At 43.6% G+C, this 22,228-nt stretch overlaps 1 protein-coding gene across 1 annotated transcript in view; it reads right to left on the bottom strand.

Annotated features, from left to right (window-relative positions):
• Positions 1-7,093: 7,093 nt before the first annotated feature.
• Hhla1 (HHLA1 neighbor of OC90) overlaps positions 7,094-22,228 on the bottom strand; it is a 30,463-nt gene continuing 15,328 nt past the window's right edge. Inside the window, exons 11-17 of the mRNA XM_050144947.1 lie at positions 20,495-20,726; positions 17,864-18,117; positions 15,027-15,095; positions 14,647-14,721; positions 10,874-11,030; positions 8,601-8,683; positions 7,094-7,137 (exon numbers count right to left, since the gene is read on the bottom strand). Coding sequence (XP_050000904.1) covers positions 7,094-7,137; positions 8,601-8,683; positions 10,874-11,030; positions 14,647-14,721; positions 15,027-15,095; positions 17,864-18,117; positions 20,495-20,726 — 914 coding nt within the window. The remainder of the gene's footprint in view (positions 7,138-8,600; positions 8,684-10,873; positions 11,031-14,646; positions 14,722-15,026; positions 15,096-17,863; positions 18,118-20,494; positions 20,727-22,228) is intronic.

Below are 22,228 nucleotides of genomic sequence, written 5' to 3'. Positions count from 1 at the left end.
TGCATGCTTCACGATGAAGCCTTTGAAGCTTGGAGGCTGAAGAATTATGGTACAAAGGTCCCACTTCCCCATGTACCTGACTCCTAGCCAACACTGTTACAGTGGTAGAGCCTGCTGGGTAGCTCCTGCGGGGGCCCAAGTGAGTTAGCCCTCTACCCTCAAGCTGTGATAACTGAAGAACCTGAGCAGCTCCTTGGCACCAGCGATCGACATTGCAGCAGCGGACTGCACTGCAGCAGAAGGCTCGTGCTGACCTCTGTCCTGTTTGTATGGGAGCCCCTCGTTGGGAAATACAGTTGAGGGTCTAGTTAAAACCTCTGACCCAGGTCTCAGGAGTGTACTTCCCCGGCTGGCCATCAGCTCAGTCTACATAGAATGAAGGCCACTTGACTACTTCCTCCTACGATAGCACTTATCGACCTGCGGATTGCGACTCCTTTGGGGTTAAATGACCCTTTCATGGGACTGCCTAAGATCATTGCAACACAGAGATATTTACGAGTCATAACAGTAGTAAAATTACAGGTATGAAGTAGCAACAAAATTCATTTTGTGGTTGGGGGGGTCACCACAACATGAGGAACTGTACTAAAGAGTTGCAGTATTAGGAAAGTTGAGAACCACTAAGTTCTAGTACCTAGGATGTATTTATGGAAATGCAAATGAGAAAAGCACCTGACCATAAGCAGGACTCCACCATTATTCTAGATTAAGAAAGATATTATCAGAGAGGAGAGTGGGGCCAGCAGGGGGGTTTGTTTTGTAGAGTTTCAGTTGGGGAATTAAAAAAAAAATTCTGGAAGTGGACAGTGGAGAGGATGATACAAAAACAAAAAAAATTGCTCCACACAGCTGTCCTTTGAAAATTGATAAGATGGTGAATACATGTATATTTATAAAATGTTATGCATTTTCTATACAAAGTTTTAACTAGGTTGTAAACTTAAGGATCTTATTTCTTGCATTTATTGGATGATTATGTCAGGTGCTCCACACACTGTCAAAAAACTAAACCCTAAGACCAAAAAAAAAAAAAAAGGTCTCTTTTTCGACAAAGCCGGAGGCTCAGTTAGGTCTTAACTTACTGAACTGCTTTTAAAAGAGGCACAGGGGAAGCAACTGCCAGTGTCCATGCTTTATACCACTGACCAATTTAACCAAAGTCTTTGCTTTGTGGATATTACCTTTACTCAGCTCCCTGGTCAGGCACATGACCCAAAATAAATAAGCAGCCTCGTGATTATTGCTACAATTCAGTCAGGAGGCCTGTCTTGTACCTCAAGGTGTATCTCAAGATTGCTCTTGGCAGGCATCGCCTGGATAATCCTGCTTACAAGGCTACCTCCTAACAGCTAATCCCTGGCCACTAGCCTGTCTCTTGGAGCCACATCAAGCTGACTGGGCTAGAGTAGTCAGGTTCTGCGGCTGGACAGATGGTGCTCATTCTCCAGTGCATGGGTTCTTATGGGATTCATGAAGTTGAACCAGGAGGGTCTTGTTATGAACCACGAGGCTGGAGCTCTGTGCTCAGGACCACCCACCCACATGAGGTGCCCTGTGCAGTTGTTGACCCACAGGCTTGTGGGACCCTTGCTGGAGTGAGGTGTGTGGTAGGAAGGTAGGGTGGGAGATTTCCAAGTGCATTTTAGCAAGTGCTGCCCACTTGACACTGCGTCTTCTTCTACAAGGATCCAGAGTGCCTTTGGTATTCCTATAACATCCAGAACTCACACAGCACTAAATGCCCAGCCCTTATTCCCTTTCTACTCCTTTTCCCCTCCCTTTATTTCTCCTTTTCATCCACCCACTTATCCCTCCAACTATTTCTCTTTTCTTTCCTCTTCCCTTCTCGTCCTTCTTCTACTCATTCTCCCTGTTGTCCTCTATTTCTCCCATCTCCCTGACCCTGCCTCCCCATCTTCCCCCATCTCTTCCTCTTCTCTCTATCCCTTTACACCATCACAAGAAGTAGGTACCTACCGTGAAGTGAAGCTTCACTCAACGACTATCGAATGATCCAAGGATGCTTGGCTTTGAGCAAATGGGAACAGTCTTTTATAGCCCAGGCAAAGCCCCCTAGTCATGTGAGCACATTCCCCCCCCACTCACACCAGGAGCTTTTCATGCACTCTGGCAGGTGAGCTGCATCAGAGGGAGGAGGTATCATAATGCTATATCTTGGCACAGGTGAAGGCTCCATATTAAACAGTCCCGTCTTGAGCCCCACGGGGAGACCCAAGCTCTAATTAAAGGACAATGGCTGCCCTGTTTCACACACCCCACCCCACTGCCATGTCTCACAGGCTCCCTGATTATGTCTAAGGGTCACAAAGGAACAACTCTAGAGGATGAAAAATATTGAAAATCACAGACTCCCTTGCTAGGGAAAAGGCAGGCTTTGTCTTCCCTAAATATTGCTACGAGAATATCTTAGGTGACTCTTCAAGAGTGCCTGCTTAGACATGGGAATTTGATTTCTCTTTCCTTTATGGGTTTTTTTTTTTTTGTCCAAGCTGTGGAATGCAGTCAAGCAAAGCTTTAAAATTAAGCAGCCTAGGTTCTGCTGCCAGCCCTACTTAGCTCCATCTTGGCTTCCATGTCTGTACACGGAGGTCATCCTACTGGTTCAGGAGCTCTTCAGAGTCCTCTCTTTTCTTCAGGATACTGTGTAAAGCATTTCCTTCCCAACAGTGTGCCGTTGGCGTTTTCCAGGACTCCGTCCTTGCCCCTACAGCCACCACACCAGGCTGTTTGTGTGACTTTAGGAGGAGAGAATTGCAAGCGCATGGAACTCAAGCAAGCATTTTAGACATATTTGTCCCTGCTCACACATGCCGTTCTTTTAGGCACAGATCAAGTCAGCCTGGCCATGAACCCTCTGAGCTTCTCGTTCCAGCTTTGCCTCTTGAAGGAACAGAACCGGTCAGATGATTATATCAGGGGTCAGTGGAGCCTTCGCAGCAGAGTCCACTGGAATCTCCACAGATGGAGCTGTCCTTGTATACTGGAGCTTCTGCCTGTAATTGTCATTAGGTCATGTCGGTGTACTGAGGACTGGAGCTATCCAGGCTTCAGTATTTTTTCATAAACCCAGAAGAGTCACTGTTGCAGGGAAAGGGCCTGCTTTTTTGTCCCGGCAGCCCAGCTAGTGTAGCCCCGAAATAACCACACAGAAATTTTATTAATTAAATCATTGTTTGGCCCATTATCTCTAGCTTCTTATTGGCTAACTCTCATATCTTGATTTTACCCATTTTTATTAATCTGCATATTGCCACATGGCAGTGGCTCACTGGGAAAGATTTTACTCTGCGGCATCCGTCTTAGGTGGAAGATCCATGGCTTTTCTCTCTCCGCCCTTTTTTTCTCCCAGCATCTAGTTCTGTCTCAGCCGCCCCCCCCCCAGCATATCTAAGTTCTGCCCTGTCAAAAGGCCAAGGCAGTTTCTTTATTCATTAACCAATGAAAGCAACGCACAAACAGAAGGATCTCCTACACCAACCACCATTGCTAAAGCTGCCAGGTCCATGGGGGCACACGTCTCAATACAGTCAAACCCGTGTTCTCAGCATCTCAAGAGCATAGCTATGGTATGATGCTAAGGAATTAGCAACCTGTCCAGGAGGGTAGTTCTAGACATTTGTAAGGAATTTGAAGATTTTCCACCATAGCCTCCTCATGTTAGAGCCTAAATATGTTATAGTTTAAATATGCTGTTATGCTTTAAATATGAACCGCCCCCCCCCACCATAGACATGCGTATTGTGCATTTCGTTCCCTCCTAGTGGCACTATTCCCAAAGATTTTGGAAGCTTTGGGATGTGGGACCTAGCTGGAGGATGTACATTAGTATATTACTGGGAGACAGAGATCTTGTTCCTGGCTTTTCTTTGTCTGTCTGTCTGTCTGTCTGTCTGTCCATCTGCCTGCCTGTCTGTATGTGTCTCTATCTGTCTCTCTCACTCTCCTGCCCTCTCAGCCTCTCTGTCTCTCTTTCTTATTCTGCTTCTAGCCTGCAATTGGGCAAAAACCCCTTTTGCCATGTGTTTACAATGTGTCAATCACCTGGAGCCAAGGAAAGTCCTCTGAAACCACGAGCCAAAACAAATTGTTTCTCCTTGAGATTTTATATCCGGCAATTTTTTTTTCATTGGGGGAGGGGTAAAAAATATCTAACTCAAAGAATGTATCTTAGCATCTATTGTTGACACTCTTGGTCAAATCATTCTTTTCTGTGGAAATGAATGAATGCGCTGGGCATTGAAAGATCTCCCATGCACCAACTAAATGCCCGAAACAACCACTACCATACCCTCTAAACAATGTAACTAGATATTGTCAAAATGTCAAATAATCTCTAGAGCCGTAGATTTCGCTTTTTTCTTGGTTGATGTGGCTCTCTTTCTTCCTGGGGGTCACTGGCTGCATTGTTCTATAAGGGTGGAGGGAGCAAAAGCAGGGACCAGGGTTTAAGACAGCTGTGGGTACGATGGAGACAGCCCTTGGGAGACAGACTTCAGGAAATCTGTTCAACTTCATTCCTGTGTATAAGGAATACATAGGATTGAGGATCCTGAGAAGAAACCCTAATTTTCTTTAAGTGGGTACCCTCACTCCTATCACAAGGCTGTGCGCGTGTCAGTAGGGTTCTACAGCAGAGCTCCTAGTTCAAGACTTCTAGCAGGAATACGTGCCAGTGTTTAAGCTAAAGATAAGTCAAGCATCTGCCCTAGACACAGCTTTCAGATAAGGCCAGTCTTCCAGGCCCAGGGATATTTTCCAAATAAAGGCACAAGGTAGAGGCAGGAAGTTTAGCTGGAGAGGAAGGGACTTTCCCTGTTGTTGAGCTTTTGGGAAAAGCTGCAGGGCCATGAGACTATAACTTCAACCAGCCAGCAAGGCCTTGCAACAGGTAGAGTAAAGTAAAAGCAAAGTTTCCCCAGGCGCACAGAAGATGACAGAGCTGTTCTCAATGAGAGTTTAGTGACAGATTTCATTGGGAAAGCAACTGAATTCCCTACTCACATGAGCCTGGAAGTGAACTTTGCAGAAAGAGGAAAACACGCATGCAAAGCACACAGAGACTGATCCTGGGACTCCGATGCACATACATTTTTTTCTTCTCTCCCTGCCCCTCTCTCCTTCTGTCTCCTGCTATACCGTTCTAACCTTTTCCCTCTCTTTCCCTCTTCACTTCTTTCCTTTTTATTCCCTCTTCTCTTTCCCTTGCCAACCTAGCTTGTCTTTGGGATATGGAACACATTAGAAAACCTCCTCCATTTCATTCCAGGAAGAATGTAGCTTAATAAAGTGGTTTGGGCAATGATGCAATTTACTTGGTCACCTGGGGCTTCTTTACCTAATCAGTTAAGCACTAGTAGCCACATATCCATGAATTAGAATCCCAGTTCTGTGACATCTACTGAAGCTTGCTGCTCTCCATAGCCGTTACATAAACCAAGATATGCTTAAGTCTTCCTGGGGCTCTAGAGACCAGAGGACTCACTACTGGGCTGGCAGTTTGCATGTGGACTTTGTGCCCTTCCCACCATTGCTGCTGTTACACAGGAAGTGTGACTGCTAAGATTTGGTCTCATCTGGTCCTCTGAGCTCTTGTCCTCAGTACTATATATATGTCATACCCCTGCACAGGCCTCAAAGATGCCCAACATTTGAGGTTTTTCAAGGTTCAGTCATGGTTGGTCATTATTTCTAATGAATGGAGTAGTTGGATCCACATGGGCTCTCCTCAAGAAAACAGCTTTGTAGCCAGGTAGTTGTGGTGCCACGCCTTTAATCCCAGCACTTGGGAGGCAGAGCCAGACAAATCTCTGAGTTCAAGGTCAGCCTGGTCTACAGAGGGAGATCCAGGACAGTCAGAGGTACACAGAGAAACAACCTTATCTCAGAAATAAAGAGGAAGGAAGAAAGGAAGGAAGGAAGGAAGGAAGGAAGGAAGGAAGGAAGGAAGGAAGGAAAAAAGAAAACAACTTCATATGTTAGATTGAGCCACCAGCCCATCCAAGATGACCAGTTGCTTTCTGGAGAGCTTTGGCCCTCCTTTTGTTGTGAGACAGTTTCACCAGAGAAAAAAGACACCACTAAAGAACAGACAGTCTGTGCTGCTTGCCAGCTGGCAAGTGTATGAGGAATTTGCCCAAATCATGCAGCCCCAAACTCATCTTTCTTTGTTTTTTTTTCTGCATAAAAATAGTAGCTTTGTTAGCAAAACCAGTGAGAAATAAAACTACAGAAGTCAGAAAGAAAGGTTGACACGTTTAGAGACTCCCCTGGGTCCTGAGACTATGGCCTAAGTCTTTGACGGATTAGATCTTCTGTTTAGCAGATGTTGGGGCCTACATGCTGGGTTTTAAGCTCACAATGTTGCTGCTAACATTGTGTCGTTTGTGTTAAGTCCTGTTACACTTGACAGCCAAACTTTGTCCATAAGAAAGGTCCGAGCCAATTAACTTACACATAATAAAAGGGACATCTCTTTGACTCCTAACTGAGGTGGTCATCCTTCTAGTCCCTAGAAAACTGGCTGTATTTATCTCATCTTCACAGACTCAATGGTTATTCCTTGGGAGAGAATCTTGAAGCTGCAGCGTGACAAGCCTGCTTAGTTGTGTACAGTCGAGAATTCACCACCAGCACAGCACTGGAGTAGACTCAGGCCTTTTCAATTTATCCTCTTGTTGTCGTCCACCAAAAGTCCCAAGTTTGAGTCACCTTCAGGAATTTGCACAGGTATCTATGCTGGAATGCTGTGTCCACACTAAAATGAATCCTCTCTCCAGGTACTCCTGGTATGTGAATTGCCGCAGGCATAATGGTAGGTCTGGAACCTAAATCATAGGTTTCCTTTGCTCTGAAGCAGCAGAGAAGCCTGGCGTTACTCCACTGATCGCGTAACCTCTGCCTTCAGTGCATGACACAGACTGACAGGAGAGAAAAGCTTGATGCCTCCAAAGAAGCTCCTTTCCCTCTATAGATGACGTGGGTGGGGCATGGCTGGATTCTGAAAATGCAGTCAAGCTAGAACAAAGCCAGGGTGAAGCCTTGGTGCCACTGGGAGGTCACTGGGAGGCGCTCACATGGACTTGCAGACATTCTCAAGGCATTTCTGCTTCAAGGCTGAAAGAGCAAAAAGGGTATCAGGACACTGAGATTGCATCAGACCAGAGACACAAACATCGAATAGTACCAGCCATTATTCAGGTTCCTCCTGAGGGCAGATGCAGAGCAAGTACATTCTAGGGGACTCCTGTCAGAGCCCCTTGCCAGTCAGCAGCAGAGTGGAAGAACGAACAGCCTTGTTTTTTTTTTTTTTTTCCTATTTTTGTTTGTTCTACTTTCAGCCCAGATGCTGATTTTCTGGCACCCAACTGTCTCCATCTCATCTCCCCAGGTTGCCTTATGATCATTTAAACTCATTATCATGTTGATCAGTAAACACAGCCTGCTGTGTGTTTAGAAGTTGCATCAGGGGATGGAGGAGAGATGAGATGTTGGGTGATGTGCGGATAGGCTGTCCTAGTCTATGCCCATACACCAAAGCAAGGGATTTCTACCCTTGATGCCGGAACCCTCACCCCACTGTCTGGCTTTTACAGTGTAGAATGAAGATGGTGGTAGGAATAGGAAAGGAGATAACGAGATGATGGTTGCGCATCAGAAATAGGGGAACTCGTGTTTGAGGTAGAAGAATTGAAGGAAAAAGAAGAGAATCGGTGGAGGGCACAGAAGAAAACAGGGAAGTAAGGAAGCTTGATTTTTCTGAGAGGTTCTGAATGAAACATTGTAAACAAAGAATAGGGAATGACTGAGAGGCAGACATCTGAGACGTGAGAAATAGTGGGGGCTTAAAAGAGCAAGAGAAGTGTCTAAGAAATGCTGGCACCGATCCTGTGCATCTCATTGCTCCATACAGAAAGATTTGGTGGCTAGACTTTGTTTGTTAAAGATGGCACATTACAAGATTGGGCCATGTGAACACCTGGCTCATATCAGAAGGGGTTTTCCAAGGACGTAATAGAATGCCATCGTTTTCAAAAGGCCAGAGAGTCAAGGTCAATGAGATGATGAAATAGCTCAGTGTTGGTGCTGGGAATGGACAGACCAGTTTAGTCCCTCACCCCTTTATGTGGGATTGGGGGAGATTTGGGGCATTTCTGTGCACAATTAAGGCATCGGGACAAGGATGGAGGGACATGGGCCCACCTCTAGGACGTCAAGTCCTCTGTGCGCTAAATTATTTGCATGTGCTTTGGTTGAGAATTTCAGTGTTTGTGTGGGGTTTGTCTTCTGTTTCATTTTTGTTTGTCTTTTTAGCTTGCATGGGAACTCAGAAGCCAAGGGATTGACTTGGGTTCACACAGAGGCAGTAGCCTGTGTCAGTTGGCTCCACAGCTTTCTATACTCCTTGTAAACACTAAGGCTGACTGAACACAAGTCTTTCGGGACTTGATAATGACTCCATGAGCTCCAGCAGTCTTCTGGACCTGGCCAAAGTGAGACAAACTGTGAGCGTACCAGACCCTCTCATCAGATGTACTCATTCATGGTTGAGCTACCACACCAGCAAGCCAGGTACTTACTGTGAGAGTGGGGCACCCTCTTCACTCTCCGACAGATCAGCGTTGAATTCCTCAGGAACCAGGAATAGTAGTCCAGGCAATACCTAAATGTTAAAGCAGAGGTGGAGTACTCACTCTCCTGTGAGGACAGCGAGAGGACAGTCGGGATCAAAAAGAGTAATTACACAAATATAAACAGGGCCCTTTATTTACAACAAGGAACCCTCTATTTATCTTTATAGACTATGGGAAAAAGGTAGAGAAGTATACTTGTTAGGAAAGAGCTCAGCCTTTGAGACCAATGAGGTTTATTTTTATCTTTAATCTTAGATCTCTACGGTTTATTAGAATGTGTGAGGTTAGGCTGAGTGCTTAATTCTCTATGCCTTAGTTTCTTACTATGCAAGTAAAAGGCAATAACACAAGATTAAGTGAAATAACAGGTGTGGGGTGAAGTTCCTGAACCATACTAATGTGTAAATGTTCTGTAAGTGAGGATGCTCTTTTGTATTTGCGAGAGAAAGACAGTAAAAGAGCCCTATTGCTAGCCATACAGCAAATGCATTGCAAAGTGATCCACAGCTCCTTGTCTGAGGCACTAAGTGCTGCTTCAGAATTCTGCAGTGGAGAGACCATGGGCTTGTTACAAAGAGAGGTTTCACTTCCTTGGTCAGTGTTACCCCAAGATATTTTATGCTCTTTGTGGCTATCGTGAAAGGTGATGCTTCTCTGATTTCCCGGTTTCGTGGGAGCCTAGGCAGTTTGGATGCTCACCTTACTAGATCTGGATGGAGGTGGGTGGTCCTTGGACTTCCCACAGGGCAGGGAACCCTGATTGCTCTTTGGGCTGACGAGGGAGGGGGAGTTGATTGGGGGAGGGGGAGGGAAAGGGGAGGCGGCGGTAGGGAAGAGACAGAAATCTTTAATAAATAAATAAATTAAAAAAAAAGAGAGGTTTCAGCCTGGACTTTCACTGTCATGTTGTGACGCATCTGGCATCTGAGGTGGTTGGGTCAGGTGCGTTGGAATTGAACCCTAGACTTCTGAAAGACTAGGTAGGTGCTCTTAACCACTGAACCACCCCTACAGCCTGATGGTGTGGATTTTATCCTAGGTACTCCAACCTGTGCCAGAAAACACTAGCATTCCAATAGTCAGAAACACCAATATTTGAGTCAGGACCCTGCCAGGAGAACAGAAATAACTAGGTGCTTTAATAAAGCAAATTCACACCTGAAGTTGGTCCCAAACAGGTTAGAAGAGAAGAAAAGGAACAAAGTCAAGAAGAGGCACTCCTGTGTCTGCTCAACAGTTACTGACCCAGAGAGCCAGGAGCAAGAAAGACATGAGCACAGGAGGAAAGAGAGGTCTGAGTTGTGGTGTAGAGTTCTTATAGAGGCTGGGACCTCAGAAAGACACTTATATCTAGAATGCAGAAATATAAAGAAACTTTTAAGATTAACATTAAGGAATTGAGAAATTAGTCCTCAGCTTACTGGGGAATGCTATACATTTCTCTGCATTTTCCTCTGGATTTAGCAACCAAGAATACATCTCAGAATCATCTTCTACTGGTATTTAAGGGCAGGAGCATATCAATATCCATAGCATCTTAATGAAGTGTGGTGGGCCTTCCGATTTTATTTTTACAACCATCTCATCTGGCAGGTGACACCTGATGTGAATTAAAAGGCCTTAATTTAGATAAGCAAATGTTCTGGTTACAATTTCCTAGAAAATTTCATCAAGTGGAGGACACTGACATTCGAAGTCCTCCGTGGAAATTCTACCAGATACAGTGTGACTCATCCCAGTTGAATCCAAACTCAACTCAACTCACCTGCCCTCAACTCATCATCTCATTTAACCTTATTTAACCTGGGCCATCTAAGCACAACTCATCTCTTCTGTGCCCAGCTCGCTTTGTCCAAAATCATTTCACCTCAACATAGATCAATTAATGCCATTCAATTCAACCTAATCAGTTCATCTCAGCTCCACCCGACTCTTCTCACTTTATCTCAGATAGAATTAGCTCAGTGTAGCTCAGCTTAAGTGTATTTACCAGATCCTGCACTTGGCTTTGAGACTGTAGAGATGAACAAAGCCCCGTGATAGATCGCAAGAATACAACAGTTTAGTAAGGGGAACACTGTAGAGTACATTCGTTTTGGTCAACTATCACCTGCCTAGGAATATTTCATGCCTGGCTATCTGGTCATTAACAGGGAGACCACACACAATAAGAAGTCTATAACTATAGGGTGTACAGAGGGCTCACTGTCTCAGGTTACCTCATGGCTTCTGAACTGAGATCTCTCTTTCGGCTGGCACAAAGACATTGCTGGAAGAAGCGACAGAGCTCCATCAGGCATGGGTTGAGTTTCTTCATGGGCAGGGGTAGGGGAGCTTCTGTAATGGCCCCGTCTTTGAGGAGTGGCTGAGGACACCCTGGAACATGCAATCTCAGACATGTGAAACCAATAAAAGATTAGCAAGCCATCTTCCCTGGGGTAAGGCTGTGACAGGTGAGTTCAGTCTATCCCTTAATTCAGGTAGGTTGGAAACAGACATTCTAGAGAGTGTGGTTTCCTTATTGCTCAGTGGAACTACTGTGGGAACTTCAGGAGAAAGAGAAAGATGAGAACTGGGTTTCTAAGGGAGATCAGGCATGATTTTTCTGAGAAGCACATTCTAGAGAGGCATCCCAAGTGTGGAACACAGATGCACTGGGAGAAGGGCATCTCTGGTGCAGAGGATACCTTACTATCTTGCAAGGGGATAGCTGGTTGGGGGAGAATGGAGAATGCTTTAGATACAGAGGATATGTTGTGTGTATGTGTGCATGTGCATACATGTGTATGTACATAAATACGCACATGTGCACAACATGTGTAAGGAGGCAAGAAAGTGTGATGCAAATCACCTAGACTGGATTAATGGAGGTGCGATGACCCATCTTAAGTGTGGGTGGCTCCATTTTATGGGGTGACATTCTGGACCGAATGAAAAGCAGATAACATTCTGAGCACCAGGGCTTACCTCCCTTTATTTCCCAACTGTAGACACAATCTGAGCACCTGCTCCCAGCTCCCACTGCCATGGCTTCCCTTCCATGGTGGACTGTACCCTTGAACTGCGGGCCCAAACAAACCTCTTTCCTTAAGCTAGTTTTGTCAGGTATTTTGTTCCCACAACAAGAAGTTAATACCGAAGGGAATGGTAGGATCAAACATAAAGCTAGCAAGCCAGGTCGCTGGACAACCAGTGCTGAGTGCTCCTCCTTGAGGATGAGGTTGATCATGTATCACACAACCAGCTTTTCATTATTGTTTTAGTATGTGGTATTTAGGAAAAGAAGACAAACATTAAGCAAAGAAAAAAAAATAGAGTTGTTAAAGATCTCATCCTCTCGGGTCTCCTGAAACTGAATCCAGAGTCTGCACCCAGGCCCCCTTACAAGAGGAATGAGGAGACTCAGACCCAGCATGCAGAGAAACTGGGAGGAGTCAGGAAATCCTTCTACGCTGAGCATATGGCAATGTTCCTGCTATGAAATGGATACAAATAATAACTATTATTCTTGATTTATTTATTGAATTGTTTGAGAGTCTTCTATGCGCCAGACACCAACAGACTTGTAGTAATACAGCTACAAACAAAAAGGATCAGAGTCCTCCTCTCATAGGGCTTCTCACCCAGTACTGAATTATATTAGGATGTTACAATCACCCAGGAGGGGCCACCTATCACCATCAAGCAAACTGACCTAATGTCTAGAAATGAGCAGACAGGAACAGTGGCTTCTCTTTAGTGTAGCTATGATTGTTGCCTAGAAAATACTCTGGGAGTATTTGGCTTTATTGGAGAATGAAGTTTTTGATTTGATTTTTTTTTGATAGAGAGTCTCATGGAGTTCAGGTTTGCCTAAAACTTGCTATATAGTTGAACTAATTTAAAACTCCTTATCCTTCTGCCTCAACCCTCTGATTTGTAGGATTACAGGCATACATACACCACCATGCCCAATTTATGTGGTGCTGGATATTGAACACAGAGTTTCATGCGTGGTAGGCAAGCACTCTGCCAATCAAGTCACCCCACAGCCCAGGAAAGAAACTCTTTAACTGTTCTCCCATTGAGCAATATTTTATAGTCCTAAAGGGGTACAAGTTAACTAATACTAATATATGACTGCTGTCTGAGAACACTGCAGATAGCTCCTGTTCTTAGCTATGTAAATGACTGTTGATTTTGCACCATTTAAAAAAGAAGAATTATTGTTATTATAGGTTATCAATTGCAAGCTCGTGTGAAATCGCTTCCCTATATTGGCTTGTAAATCTCAGTTTCTGCATTGGTATAGATTTAAGACCATTTTGGATTCCTCACCAGTAATGAGTTAAAGAACATCTTTAGTGTACTGACTGTGTTATATTATAAATTTTATGAGACTTTTAAAAACTTTTTGTGGTACTAAGGATGGAACCCAAGTCTCCATGCATGTTAGACAAGTCATCTACAACTGAGCCTAAACCCAGTCTGAGAATTTTTAAATTGTAATTTATCAGTAATATTTATCAAGTAGAGAAAGGGTTCATAAAACTAAGGATATTTAAAATATATAGAAACAAAATATTTTTCCACAGGTCTACTGAAATGTTAACTGCCACTACACTACATATCACTGTCAAACTTCAAGTAATATTTCATTTAGCATCACTATGAACCAGGTACTTTCCAATGTCACAGAGTAGGGAGTGAATGATTCTGTAGGGAACTGACTCCAGGTCCATACTCTTAAGAATCACATTTCCACCATATAATCAGTATCCTTAAGGACTGATTTCTACATACCACAAATATTTTGGATGAGCAAAATAATTTACTCAAAGATGTCAGAGCCTCTTCATTTTATGCAGTGACTACTTCATGGAACAGATGATAGACAAAGAATGAAAATGGTACACATTAGGTAGGTAGAGAGCGATCTATCAGACAGGTATTGAAGAAATATCAGCAGAAATGACCAAGGATATACAGATAGATGATACATGATGGACAGGTGGATAGGTGGAAGGACAGATGGACAGAGACAGCTATATAGATACAGCTATAGATGTACATATAGTTAAATTGTATTCTAGAACACAACCTGACTATTGTTGGCACCACCTTTGGATGTCCTAGGAGACAGAGACACAATTTCTTGCTAACACAATTGGGTCTTTGTTTGAAAGGCCCATTCACCTTTCACTGGATGTTGTGAAGGCTGAAGTGGGTCTGACGATATATGAAACAAGAGACTGTTCAGGCTCCAGCAAGTTAATAATGCCTTGTTGACATATGACTGACCAGCATTGTAACAGTCAGGAAGCTTGTATAGAAAGATATTCAGGAGGGGGCGGGGCCTGAGGACCTGACCAACTTTGAAGGTCTTACTTTGTCTCAATTTCATTCATAGCGAGCGGACAGCACAGAAAAGAGGAGAGTGTGACAGCCAAGAGCTGAGAAAAGAAATTCAAGTCTTGGGAGTTCTGGAAGTCTCTGCCTCTCAAACCCATGGGAACGGAGTGTTCAGGGATGTAGCCAGCAGGGCATCCTTTAAAACACAGCCACAGTGAGTCACATCCAGTAAATAAAGCTTGGACTTTGGAGCCATCATTTACATCTTCTTCCCTCCCTGCTCAGTTAACAACCAAACAACCAGCTTCTGTTTGCAAAGTGATCAGCACACTTTCCTAGATGTTCACTCAGTGAACATTGATCAGATTAAATAACATAGAGCTTTAAAATCCCAAGTCAGTTCAGTACACATTATCTTATATAAAACCATGCAGACAGGAATAAAGAGAACAGACGTTTTTAGTGCTCACAGTAATTGCAGTTGTTCTTGCTCGAAATCGGGTGAATTAATCCTGGATGCCACACCTCACAAAAGAAGATGAGCTGAGATTTGCATCCTAGCAGTCTGAGTCTACATTTATCAAACAAGCCTCTTTATTAGACTGTACAACCTCGTGCAAGAAAACACAAGCTTAAGCAATGACTGGATGTTCCTACTCACTTGAAACTTGATGGGCTGCTGAGACCAGGCCTGACTCTGACTCAGGGGCGAAGGGCCACTCTGCAGGGACAGCATCTGCAAAGAGCAAGAGGAAGATTCTCCAAAACTAAAATGAGATGACCTTGGGCTACTACCCAGAGAATCAGAGAATCCCAACACTCCAAAGATAAGAGTTCTTAAAATCTACAAGGAAATGACAGCCAAAGGGAAAGGAATCACACAAATGCACAGTGCACCAAGCCAATGTCTGAGCTTTTTTCCCTCTAATCAAGATCAGTGACAGAATACTTACAGGTTCTCTCGTCCCACTGTGTCCCTTCCTCCTAGGCTATGTTTTCCTTCAAGGTATGGAGTTTCTTGGTTTGGCCATGCAGTCTCACCTGTCTGTGAGTCTCTAGGGGCTGGTGCCTTGGTTGGACTTGGAGTCTGTGTTCCAGCGGTGAGTGTTCCTGAGAGGAAAGGAGAGAGAGAGGTGAGCATGCATCTTTCTAACGGGAGCCCAGTCTGAAGAAGATGCTCCACGTTTCACCAGCGCTGCTGACTGGTGAGCTGATGTTAATCAGGATGCTGAAGGTGCAGGGATGAATAAGAAATGTAGCCGCAATCATGTTCCTCTTGGAGTATGCAAGGGAAGTGGATGAGTCCCATTAGTAGCTGGTAAAGTGTGACGGGGCCATTGGTGGCACTGCCCGGGACAGTGATGGCACGGAACACGGAAGTGTATGGATATGAGCCCTCTAAGACAAAGTGAACACGGCTTGTTTGTCCTTGATCAGAGTCTTGGTATACACATGATTCCATCCACATTCCTGATAATTCACCGGTCAATAATTTTAATAATAGCCTAGGCTTTCAGTTCAACATCTATCTTCCATGCTCATAAAGTCTTGGTTTTAGGACCACTTCAGGACCTGACCCATGCTAATATAAGTCTGACCTCTGGCAAGCTAGCAAAGCAGCCCTCTATTCTAGAAGGTGAGGGAGAAATACGATTAAATTGGCAGCTCCGTTCTGTGGATGAATGAAAAGAGTAAGGCTGGGTTACAACCTGGCCCAATAGATAGGCACCTAATTCAGCAGGTGCCGTTGCTGATTGCAATGAGGAACATAGAGTTAACAAGGATAGGCAAGTTAACAAGGCTGAGCAAAAGGCCTGGAGGAGTAAGCAACAGGGACTCTTCCCTGGCTGGACTCCAGAGAATAAAGTGGAAAGTGAAGGGGCTGCGGGAAACCCATGCTCCAGCCTACATTTCTGTAATGCGGTCCACTACTTGTGCCCACTCTTCTGCGTGGACTGGGAGTCTTGTGGTGTCCAATTCAACATGGCTGTCACCCCATGGACATCCATGTGAGTTGCAAAGATGACTGCTTCTATCATCCATACACAGCCCATAACTGCCAGGATCCCTTAATACCAAGGGAAATCTGGTCATTTTCTTGGGGAGTGAGTGGTCAACATCATCTTTTGATTTCTCTTCAGGTATTGATTAGGCTGTTACCTCCAGTAAAAAGGTACAAATGATGCTTGCTACCTTGTTGGATTTCTATGTAAATCTTGAACAACCTGAGCCACCTTCAACTTGTCTATGACTATTGTCTAATTTGATTCAAAGACTTTGGGATCACAGAATACTGAACTGTAGGGGACTGGGGACATGCGACTCCTGTCTGGGCTAGCTGAGAAGAGTTGCAGGAAGAAAGAGCTGTCCCAATGTCACAAACTGAACCAAACTCCTTGTAGATGTCACAGCTCTGACAAATCTTACCCAACAGACCAGAAAATGGGAACTCAGAGGGAGAAGAAAAATTGCTGTGGTGAGTGTGTGTGGTAAAGGCAAGATTTCAGTCCAGCTGTGTCTGAGACTGAGAGAGAACTGAGGTCCATGCTGACTGACGCCCCACTGATCAACACAAAATGATTTTTGCTTTAATTTTCTTCCACACTAGTGCAAATGACAGACAGAGCTCAAATCATCGCACCAGGTGTTTATGTGATTAGAGGTATCCAAGTGATCTTTCCTCAGATCCCACTAGACAGCTGAGATGTTTGTGTCTGAAGTCTGTTAAATTTCAAGTGCTCTCTCCAATCCCTGTATTTTGTAAGAAACGCAATCATCTGACAAACTTAATATGACTGCTTCTTTCAGAGAAGCCTGAAGCTGACGACCTAAGACTTTAGGGAGAACATGTTTTAGAGGGAGAGTGTCAAGTTCACAGTTTTGAAAACTCTAGCTATGACACGTGTGAGAGCCTATTAACCATGATGGGCGTGGAAGAAGGCTTCTGGCCACCCGTAAATACCAGAGAAAAGCGTTTTTAAAATGAATAGTTAGAAACAAAATTTGTCTGTGAGAAGAGAAATTATGGACAATTCCTGAATATTAAGTAAAGAAAATGAAAATCAGGTTGACTAAACTCCCCAAATACGATCTGGGAACTGTAAGGTTAGATATAAGGTTAGAATATAAATATATTTTGCTTTGTTTCCATTTTCTGAGGTTTCATTGTATACACATAGGCCTGAACATCCATGGATACATATGCAATACAACAACTTATCAAATTTGATAAATTCTCTTTTATAGCTCAAGCTCTCCTCATAACTTGATGGCATAGATCTATATGTATGTATAATTAACAATCATCTTACATTGCATCAAATATACATGCTGTATATATAATCAACATAGTACCATTAATACTATGCAACAAAGGCAGTTAACCTGTCTGGAGGATTGATTTCTCATGGCCACTGCCCATTTGCTTAACAGGCAATGATACAAAGCAAAGAAAAACCAGAAAGTGAGTTTACAGGAAGCTAAAATGGAAGATGCTAGGGATATAGAAAGAGAACAGGAAAGGGTAGAGGAAGTAGGAATAATGAAGAGTGGTAGAAGGGTAAATATTGTCACTACATGTTCTATGCAATATGGCAATATCATAAAGAAATCCTTCATCTTGTATAATTAACATGGGAAAAAAGGAGGCAGATGGGAGAATCCTGTGAAGAAGGAGCATTCATTTACTTATTCATAAAAGAGAATAAAGGATTGGGATAGAGAAAGGAAAGAAAATTTGTTTTATCTTTATCATCATTATTAAATCACATTACTTTTTTTTTACTACTTTCAGCATGTGTATTAGAATTTGAAACTTTAGAAAGACGGTCAAACCATTTTCAAGCATAATTGCCAAGGAGGTGACTCTTATCTCTCACCTGAGGCTCTGCTGGGCTGTGCTAGTTTGCTGGGTGTGGTCAGTAGCCCAGAAGGATGTAAAGGGCTCCCTGTGCTTTTGGGATGCTGAGCATCTTCAGGGGAGGCTGATGTGGAGGGAAGGCTTGCCCAGAATGGCCCTTTTGCCCATGGTGGCCCTTTAGATGTGCTATCATTCGTAGTCTGGGACATAGACACTGATTCTGTAGGATCCCATGTCCGTCTGCTTGTCACCCATGGTGTTCTGGTCATGTTCCTCATAGCTGTGTGTTGAAAGTGACAATCATTAGGATTGCTGTTCTTGATCTCTTTGATCATGTATAAGACTGCAGACATAAAATTCTCTCGAAGGGCGATTGCAATCTGTCTATATAAAACACAGACGATTCAGATGCTTATATTTTACTGTGGACTGGAATAAGTAGATTAAAATGAATTTTGTTTTCCTTGGCAGCAAACCAAAAGAAGAATCTGGGATGGAGAGATGGACTGCTGGTTAAGAGCACTTGCTGGTTTTGCAGAAGACCCGGGATTTGTTCCCAGAACCACATGGTGGCTCAGAATCATCTATATCTCCAGCTCCTGGGAATCAGAAGCCCTCTTCTGGCCTCTGCAGGCACTGCATGCGTGAGATTCACATACATACCTGCAGGACGCAGGCACTCATGCATACACATAACATAAAAACAAACAAATCAATCTTTGAACAAAAGAAACACAAAACATCTTCTCTAAACCCCTTGGACTCTAAGAGAGCCAGAATATGTGCTTGAAGATAAGGCGACCCTGTCTCAAACGTAAGAGATATATTTCTAATCACGTGATAGGCTGAGAAGATTGTTTGAGGCTCAGAGACCTGGAGGCATTGGTTGCCCTTGTTTTCTTCATACTGTGAAGCATGTTACTTAACACATTTTACTTCTGCTGCTTGTGTGTTCTCGTTTGCAGTGTTGGAGATGGAATTCAGGGCTTTGCACATGCTGTGTATTGTTTTAAATGTGAATATGCTTGAACAGTTGCTCCTCAGCTGATGGTACTACTTTAGAAGGCTATGGAACCTTAGCTGCTACCTGACTGTAGATCTTATACAATTGCCTCCTGCTTCTGCCACCTTGCCTCTTTCTCTATGATAGAATGTATCTCTTTGGACCATATACCAAGCAGTGCTCTCCCTCCCTTCCATTGCTTCTTGTACTTAGTCATAACAACAAAGAAAGCTGCTAATACACCAAGCCAGTGATTGCCACTGAGATACATTCACAGTCCTTCTTTTTAGCCTTGATATTAAACTGGGAATAATTATAATAACAATAACTCACAGAGCTTTCCTTAGTGAAGGTAAATATTCCCTAATTATTTTTTTAAAATGTTAGTGTCACATGTTTGTTCCCATGGGAGAAAGTTAAAAATCTTTCCTCTCAAAGTTTATAAAACTAATACCAGTAGATAATTTCACAGCTGGGAGTTAAGTGGAACACAATTGCCTGCTTAAAAGTATTCAAACATCTCATCTAGAACGCGAGTTGTCCTCTAATGGATTTCAATGTTTTTGTTCTCACTAAGGTTCTGTGATTTTTTTTATATCAATTGGTGTTTTCCTTTGAGGATTATGGTCAGGTGTTTTATTTGCCTCTAGCAATCATCTATTTTCATGTTATACTGAAATATCTTACAATTTTGGGTAGTTTTCATGATGTAAGTCACTATATTAACCTTTTGAAGTTGCTGGAGTTGAATGTTATTCCTCTCCATTGTCAAGACACACCCTTTGTGTAGCCTGCCTGCCTCCTTTAAATCCTTGCTGCACTGAGTAGGATGCCTTAGTTGGGCTCAAGCATGAAAGAGCTCAATGTAAGCTGGATCATGACGGTAGTGTGTCTCCCTCCTGTCTGTGAGCAGACAGGAAATTTTAAGAGCCATTTTCACACACTCTACTGGCAGGAAGCAATGGTGTTTTTTGATGAGCGAGTTAATTAAAGACTTATGATGATTTCAATCAGTTGTTAGGATAATGATCACCGAAAGAGATCACTCCAGATAGGAGACAGCAGGTCTTTGTGCCTTTTGTGTTTGGTGACCATACTGTTGATATTGCACAAAATGTGGTAGGATTGATGAGGAAAATTCTTGACCAGCCACTGCTGACATCATTTTATGCTAGCACCGGTGGAGTCACTAACACATTTTTGATATCACTATCCAGCCAGGTGCAGCAGATTAACCAATCTATGCCCTGAAATGCCAACCTAACCATTTTCTGTGAATTTCCAGAGAAAGACATCAGCCTACTTTGTTGAAATAAACATGTCTTATTCCCGCAAATACTATCATTATGTCAGATATTATAAGTGGGGAGGCTGGGTTAAGGGTATTGGAGAACTCTTGGTATTATTTTCTGGGCCTTCTTAAGTCTGCTTGTTTCAATATGGAACTCTTGCTAACACAAATTCTAGAAGTCTCTATCACCAGTGCGATTTCCCACCCTTGACTGAACTTTCTGACACTGTTTACACCAAGGTGGTGGGAAGAGTCATATGGAAGCATTTCAGTTATGTATGTGCGATTAGAGGAGTCAGAAGGGAACCATAGCAGAGGAGAGGGAAAACGGAGACGCCATCTCACCTGAGGTTGACTGTGTGTAAGTGCCACTGTTCTGTGTGGCTATGGTCCCAACAGGTAGCTCTGGAAACATCTCTTTGTTTTCTGTCACCTCTTTCTCTGAAGAAGCACTTGTCTTTGTCCACGGGAAGGTCTTCAGATGAGATACCCACTGTGTGCTCCAGCGTGCAGGATATGACCTTGAAAGTGACTGCTGGCTTTGGGTGGTGAACCTTGGAGTCCCGGCTATTCCACCGGTAGTTGCACCTCAGAGGAAATAGCCAATGGCAGCTTTAATTTGCTTGCCACTCTGGGCAGGCAGAACTGTTGAGTCACCAAAAGACAATTAAGCAGCAACTCTATAGACTGCAGATTTTATATTACTGGGTACGGTATCAAACGTCGCTAAAGGATGTTCTCCTTACTCCACAGAAGTTGTATGATAAACCGCTGTGACGAGATGTAAAGTGGTCAGAGCTAAAGTGCCAGACTTTGGCTGTCTCTCTTGATGAGACCTGGGGGTTTGGTTTGTCAGAGTCCCTTTGTGACTTTGAAGCCCCTCAGCTGTTCCAGAACTCTGGTACTTGTCTTTTCAAGAGGCTCGTGCTATCTGCCTTGTGAGTACATGGAGACTGAGGTAGCATCAAGAAAAGCAGGGCTTTGCAGAAGAAACTACTTAAAAGTCTGACCCTCAGCAAGACAGACTTGCAGGTTTTTTTTTTTTTTTGAGAAAAATCTCTCTAATGCACCTGTTCATTCTACAAGGAAGAGGAGAAAGAGGCACAAATGTTAAGTTGGCTCGTGCTCTCCCTTGGGAAGACTAAGACAAAGCTAGGCTGAGCAGTGTGGCTATAAGGTAAGTAAGAGGTACATGCTAGCCTACAGTGTTCCTCCTTCTGAATGGACAAGGTCTGATCTTCAGTTTCTCTTGGATTTTTGTTTACTAATTGCCCTTTGACGGGTACTGCATAGAGGGACTTACCTAGGCAGTTGCAGGAGATGACCCTAAATCCTTCTTTCTTCTACCCTATTTCACATCTAGACCTCAAACACCTCATGCCACCTAAGCCTTGGTCCTAAGAGTCAGACATGGGCTGGATCCTTTCAGCCCAGTTGTCACCTGGACAGGAAAGTGACTATCAGATATGTCAAGAATAGTGCTGAAATTAAGTATTTTTTCTCTCTTTGAGCATTTGTTTTTACTGAAAGAGCCCTAAAGAGAGACCTGATTGAGATTGGGGGTGGGAAGATGAGACTGACTTAATCCTCAGCTCTGTCCTCAGAAGCAAGCAGGGGGAGGTGACTTGTTGCATGGCTAATTCATTTCACCAAGCGGCCCTGTCCCTTACAAAGTGAGTTTTCTTCCACAGCAAGACCTAGACATGCCTTAGATTATCACATATCAAAGAAACCCACCACAGTGAAATTGGAACACCATTGACTGTGTTTATCAGTTCACTGTGGAGACGCTGATGTAAAGCTGACTGTATACAGATGCCATGTGAAACACTGAGGCATAAGGCAGATGGTGGGACCACAGGAGGTTGTCTGCTTTCAAGGTCCATTCACTGAGGAGATACACATATAAATGTCACTGGATATAACCTAGAGTAACATAGAGTCCAGATGATATACAGATACTGGGATGAACCACAGAAGATGGATTTGGGTTGCATACCTTTAGGACATGAGATTGTAGCATCTGGAGTGGAAAACTAAGCACCTTCAAAGCTGTGAAACACAGCTAAGTGGAATAGAACCTCTACTTG

Source organism: Alexandromys fortis, unplaced genomic scaffold, assembly GCF_014885135.2.
Source record: "Alexandromys fortis isolate MF-2015 unplaced genomic scaffold, M_Fortis_MF-2015_v1.1 scaffold_2_1_26212458, whole genome shotgun sequence".
Lineage (NCBI taxonomy): Eukaryota > Metazoa > Chordata > Mammalia > Rodentia > Cricetidae > Alexandromys > Alexandromys fortis.
This window is presented reverse-complemented; position numbering and strand designations above follow the sequence as displayed.